Raw genomic sequence first — 7,102 nt, 5'->3', positions numbered from 1 at the left:
GAAAACGTTGTCAGAGATTCTTATTGTCAAAAATAAATAAATAAATAAATAAATAATTTAAATATGCATCATGTATTATTATTATTATTTTTTTATTATTATTATTATTATTATTATTATTATTATTATTATTATTATTATTATTATGCTTGTTAGATACACTTTGTAACTTATATCTCTTCATGATATTGAATTGATAAATTTGAATAGATTTGTATATCTTTCTGTTTAGTTTTCACTTTAGAAGATTTTCTTGAATTTATTGTTGACTTGTTAGATTAGGATATAAATATAATTGGAAAAATTACATAAATTAATACATTTTAAAAAATAATTACTGATTTTAGCAATACTTTTTGTTTATTACCATTTATAGCAATGCTTTGTTAAATCTGTAATATGTATTAAAAGTGAATTATGTATGCAATATATATGAATTATAATTATTTTTTGAAATATATCATCTTTGTTTGGTAAAAAATTGTCACATTGTATTATAAGTGTATTAAAATGTGTGATAAATGTATTATTCATCATTAAAATTTGTATTATATGTAAATAATAAATTGTTCTTTGTAATATGTATTAAACTTATATTATAAATGAATTAAAAGTGATCAAGTGAGATAAAAATATTATTGCTATAAATGGTAAATATTTTTTTATTATAGTATATTTATGTAAGTTTCCCTTTATTATAAGTGATATTTTGTGTTATTCTCCCTAGGCTAACTCAATTAGCATTTATATTGATTATATTAAAGGATTTAATAAAGTGAATAAATTAATTTATTTAGGAGGTGAGAGGTGTTTTTTGTGATTAAAAATTGTGTTATGTGTGGTCCACTAAGTAGGAGTTTCATTATTTTCTGGCATTAGCTATTGTAATTTTATATTTGCGTATTCATTAATAATAAAATGTGTATCCGTACGTGCTTTTTTAATTTTTAGGTATAGCTTGCTTCTGTTTTCCTTTGCTTGAATTTTTTAGCCAGGAGAAGTTACATTCCGCCTTTTACATATTAATTTTCTACACTGCAATCAGTATAATATAATAAAAAAATATATTATTTTTCTTTAATTAACCTAACTTCTTATTTATAACAAGTAATAATAATAATTCTATAATAAGTAGAAATAGAATAGTGTACACAAATCCATCTTACAAGCTTTGAGTTAAAACTTGTCCATGCATGGGATGGAGAACATTGGTGATATATATATAGTCTAAGAGTATCTTGTTTGTTTTCACTCTTATTTATGTTTTGGATATACATACGTACATCGGTTCACGTCAAACTATTAACTCGATCGTTCGCACTTATAATATTCATCAGGTAAGTACCAGTAGAGTTTGTTCATTTCTCCGATCCAATTTGCCAGTCTAAAAGTTTCAACAATGTCCAACGGTACTATATATAGCTGCCATTGCCAATAAATATTATTCCATCCGTTTCAAAAAGATTGACATAGTTTGACTAGGAACGGATTTCAAAAAAAGAAAGAAGACTTTTTAATTTTGTGGTTCTAAATTAAAGTTATGTCAAACATAGCAAAATGCCCTTTAATTTTGTGATGCTAAATATGCCACGTGGAAAGTTAAAGTTAAAGTGTTATAAAAAAAGGAAATGAGTGATTCTTTTTTAAACAAACTAAAAAAGAAATACGAATATTCTTTTTGAAACGGAGAAAGTACTACTTCTTTGGCTCGGAAAAAACGTGCAAATCCAAAAAAGCACTTAGCAAGTTTGCACTGCCTTTAATTTGAAAAGTTGGAACATATTTGAACATAGAATAAATATGGACGATGTTCAATGCCTCAAAAAGGTTTTTAAACTACATTGCAATATCGATATTTTATGACTCGTACCTTATTAGAGTAATAACAATTTCCACATTTGATGACTTCACATTGAATAATTTATAGCAAACAACCACGTTTTTCATCTTGCATTCTCAACAACTATACACACATGACAACTTTTAATACACCATAACATTTTACATTTGTCATTCTCAACGACTTTTAACTTGTACCATTTACTCTATCAGAAGTTAGGTGCCTCAGTTAAATTGAATTTGCAAAATACATCTTTTTGTGCTTTATTAGAAGGAAAATAAAAAGACACGTCTAATTACATATATTTTAACATATTGAAAATTTAAGCTCAAACATGCATATGAGTAAATTAGAGGAATTACTGATATGCACGTACAAAATCTAATAAGAAACAATCCAAAAATATTACTCCCTCTATTTCAAAAAAAATGACCCTATTTTTGGTCTGTTTCAAAATAATGACCCATTTTGTTTTTTGTCAATATTTTAACTTTAACTTTCCACGTGACATGTTTAAGACCATAAGATTAAAGGGTATTTTAATACATTTGGTATAATTTTAATTTAGAACCACAAGATTAAAAAATATTCTTTCTTTTCTTAAACTCCGTTCTAAATCAAACTAGGTCATTCTTTTTTCTTTTCTTAAACTTCGTTCTAAATCAAACTAGATCATTATTTTTTTGAAATGAAGGGAATATTAATAATTACAATCAAAGAAAGTGCACAAATTACGAAAAAAATGCACCCACACAAAAAACACACCTACGCAAACACAATTAGAGAAGGATGAATAACGGAAATGAAAAAAGAGAGGAGGAAATTAATGAGAAAACGATTGATACCTAATAAACAATGACATCAAACAGAAAAACCCAAATGAGTGAAGAAGATTGTTTACTAAAAAAAAGTGGAAAGTAATAATTTGTTTCCAAATATGTGAAGATAAAAGGGGAAAGTTAACAACCTAGGTAGTGAAAAGTTCTCTTTTTCCCTTTCATAATATTAGGTAAAGTATTTCTTTTAAAAAAATAGATCAAATTTACGAAGATAAAAATTTTCATAGAAGTTATCAATGTTTATGTTTAAATTCGAAAAAAGTCACTTAATTTTATTTGTCATGTTTGTGCATTTTAATTTATTTTTTTTGGATAATTTCAGATCTCCTTTCAGATTTCACTCTATAACATTCATCTTCCCTGTAATTTTACAATATTACATATCTTCTTTATTTTTATTTTCTTATAACCATTCTTTAACCTATTTAAAATAAATAAATATAAATTAATTTATATTTGACATTTTTACCTACATGAGAGGTGAGTGTTATAGATTTTCAAAATTATCATTTTCTTTTATTATATATATGTTTATTTTGCGCATTTCCCATATATGTTATTTCAAAAAGAATATCTAAATCGAACCGAATTAATTTAATTCGGTCAACTTGCTGGCATGTATGGTCACTCCTACCTCTATATAATGAACAACACCTTCTGTCTTCTATTACAAAAAAAAAAAAAAAACTTTTCATATTCACCTTCTATCTTCTATTTCAAGCTCTCAACTTTATCAGTTAAGTATCTCTTAATTAGGTTGTAAAGAGACAATAATATGGGTGATCAAATACGCATCATGCAATTTATTTTTGAAATTTTTGGTTAGTTAATTTCACTTTAATTTTATTAAATAATTTTTTGATTAATTAATTTTTGATTGAGTTTCTTCTCAATTTTTTTTTGTGGCTAATTAACAGGAAATATTGCTCCTCTTTTTCTATAAATGATACCAATGTAAGCATAATTTCGACAATACTTCTTAGAATGTAAAAAGAAGACTTCTTGTCAAGAGATTCATGTTCCCCTTTTAATTAATGTGATATTTTTCAAATTTTGGTGTCAAATAATACTTCCTAATAAATTGACATAATAGATTTAACAAAGTGTGTTGAAATTAAAAAAAAACAATTTAATATTTTTTTGGAATTGACACTCTAAATTCAAGCAAATCATAAATTGTAAACTTCAATCTTTTTTGAAATAATTTTTTTTTGACCAATCTTAATCTAAATAAAGAAAACAAACTACTTCATTTACTTTGATCGGTCACATTTTTCTTAATATCATCGTGACATTTTTTTTATAATTATTGTTTTTAAATAATTATGGATTTTTTTTGTATTATTTATCATTTCAATGAAAACCAATTTTTTTGAATATAATTTATAAACCATAAATGATATAATAATTTTAATTCTTTTGTTTGATCGAATATACAAGCATACATTCAAGAAAATTGTGAAAAATAAATCAACAGAATAACATTCAGGAATGTCATATGTATGACATTTCTCAATTACTTTCTTTCTGCATGATGACTAGCTATATCCAAGCAAACTTTACTATTTGACTATCTTAGGGTGAAAGTAAGCATTCACATGTATTAATTTGCCACATTTATTTGTCATCGAACTGGAATATGCTGTTAAAAGAAAATAATGTGTCACTAAGTTATTGACCTTTAATGAATAAACAAGTATGGTTTACCATTTATAACACCAAACAATATGCTCATAACAACAATTAACGGTGTTGGAAATGCAATTGAGTTAATATATGTGCTTATAGTTCTCTTGCATGCACCTATTTTGATTATTGGGCGCATACAAAAGAAATATAAGCATATATATTAACTCAATTGTATTTCCGACACCGTTGATTGTTGTTATGAGAATATTATTTGGTGTTATAAATGACAGACCATACTTGTTCATTCATTAAAAATCGATAACTTAATTGTTAAATATATTGTAAATATCTTGTATTATGATAAATATCTTGTATTATGGTAAATTAGTTAGGAGTATATTTTGTAGCCTTATTTGTTGCTATCTTTGTGTATATAAGGATCAGTAAAATAGAGAGATGTGATGGAGGAAAATATTCTTTCATGGTATCAATTGCTTAGGATGCTTCTTCCCTTTCTTCGTTTTTTTTTCGCCGGCAATCTCACAATGTCGGACAAATTTTTTCATCCAGCTTTGGCCATCTCTAATATCAAGAACCATATTCCCATCACTTCAATACTCTACGTGGTCGGAATTATTCAAAATTCATGCTCGTTCTCACAGAGTACTAGCCCATATTATCCCTCCGAAAGAAGGTACGTCCAAACCACCTTAAACTGATCAAGAGAAGGAACTGTGGACTACTCTGGATGCCACAGTTCTTTCATGGATATATGCCACTATCTTTAATGATCTCCTGCAGACCATCATTGAGCCTATTTCGATTGCTATGGAAGCCTGGGATAGGTTGAGAGACATATTCCAGGACAACCAACATTCCCGTGCCGTTGCTCTTGAACAAGAATTCTCCACCACTTCTATGGAGAATTTTCCCAATGCATCCTCTTACTGTCAGCATCTCAAGTCTCTCGCTGATCAGTTGAAGAATGTCGGAGCACCGGTTTCTGATAGCCGGATTGTATTACAGTTGGTTGGTGGCCTTACCCGAGCCTACCGTGGTGTGGGCACGCTTATTCGTCAAAGAAATCCGATTCCTCCCTTTTACAAGGGTCGCTCCATGCTTGTTCTTGAGGAAATCGGAATGGAAAAGGAGGCGGCAACCGAATCTGCCATGGTTGCAGCCTCGTCAGATGACTCCTCCGGCCATTTGACAAACACGAGTCAATTGAAGAGAAAATATTCCAGTTCGTCAAACAACAAGCGCAGCTCTGGTAGCCGGAAAAATGCTGGTTGTGGCTCCAGTGGTGGCTCCGGCGGTGCCAGAAATAATGGTAATCGGAATTCACCGGCTTCTAGGCGAGGCTCCGGTGAGGTTCAAGCTACGAACATGTCCCCTGCTTTTTGGCAACAAGTGTATCCTTGGGGATATGGCTGGCCCATTCCTCCTTGCCCTTACCCAACTCAAGGATGGACCAGGCCTGGTACTCCAAACCAGCAGGCTGTACTATTGTGCCCAAGGCCACGAAATCAGCAGGCTTACATGGTGTCTGGACAGCAACAACAGTCCGGTTCGATGACTCCTACCGATATTCAGGCTGCAATGCATACTATGTCCGACACCGGGGCTACTTCTCATATGACTTCCTCTTCAGGTAACTTTTCGTATTATTTTAATTTGAGCACTCATCCAAATAATAATATAGTTGTTGGTAATGGTCATAAAATTCATATTCTTGGCTACGGTCACACTTGTTTGCCTTCATCTAGCCCAACCCTTTCTTTAAATAATGTCTTTCATGCTCCTAAAATCATAAAAAATCTCATCTCTGTTAGAAAATTCACTACTGATAATTCCGTAACTGTTGCATTAGATCCTTTTGGTTTTTCTATAAAGGATTTTTAGACGGGGAAGCAAATAATGAGGTGTGATAGTTGGGGCGACCTTTACCCAATTACTACTCCAATCAACAATCAAGCTACCTCTACTTTTGCCGCACTTTCTCCTAAACTTTGACATGATCGGTTGGGTCATCCGGGTGCTCCTATTTTAGATGTTCTTAGGAACAGTAAAAATATTGATTGTAATAGACTTTCACGTTCTAGTATTTGTGGATCATGTGTTTTGGGGAAACATGTGAAGTTGCCATTTTTTTCTTCGATTCTAGTACGACTTTTCCATTTGATATAATACATAGTGATCTTTGGTCATCTCCCATTTTGAGTTCTACAGGACATTGTTACTATGTTTTATTACTTGATGATTTTTCTAATTTTTTGTGGACTTTTCCTTTAGTCCGAAAATCTGATGTATATGACACATTCTTGGTTTTTAGAAATCACATTCTCACCCAATTTGAACGTAATGTTAAAAACATACAATGTGATAATGGGAGGGAGTTTGATAATGGTCCATTTTGGGAATTCTGTAAAAAACATGGCATGTCTTTCCGTCTCTCTTGTCCTCATACTTCTTCACAAAATGGAAAAGCCGAAAGAAAAATTCGTACTATCAATAACATTAGCCGTACTCTTCTTGCCCATGCCTCACTTTCACCTTCTTTTTGGCATCATTCCGTACAAATGGCAACCTACCTTCTAAATATTCTTCCGAGCAAATTGTTGGGTAATAAATCTCCTTTTGAAATTCTTTATAAAAGGGAGCCTTCTTATTCTCATTTACGGGTTTTCGGGTGTTTGTGTTATCCACTATTTCCATCTACAACTATTAATAAATTGCAACCCCGATCTACTCCGTGTGTATTTTTGGATTTCCCCCACCATGGCTACAAATGCTA

At 30.5% G+C, this 7,102-nt stretch overlaps 1 protein-coding gene across 1 annotated transcript; it reads left to right on the top strand.

The window, feature by feature from the left end:
* The first annotated feature begins 4,537 nt into the window (after positions 1-4,537).
* LOC114076087 lies at positions 4,538-6,877 on the top strand. Its single transcript, XM_027914538.1, has 2 exons — positions 4,538-5,959; positions 6,202-6,877. Exons 1-2 carry the CDS (start codon positions 5,137-5,139, stop codon positions 6,234-6,236), a joined length of 858 nt encoding a protein of 285 aa, XP_027770339.1. The 5' UTR covers positions 4,538-5,136; the 3' UTR covers positions 6,237-6,877.
* The last annotated feature ends 225 nt before the right edge of the window (positions 6,878-7,102 follow it).

The sequence above is a fragment of the Solanum pennellii genome, chromosome 2 (genome assembly GCF_001406875.1).
Source record: "Solanum pennellii chromosome 2, SPENNV200".
Taxonomy (NCBI): Eukaryota; Viridiplantae; Streptophyta; class Magnoliopsida; order Solanales; family Solanaceae; genus Solanum; species Solanum pennellii.
This window is presented reverse-complemented; position numbering and strand designations above follow the sequence as displayed.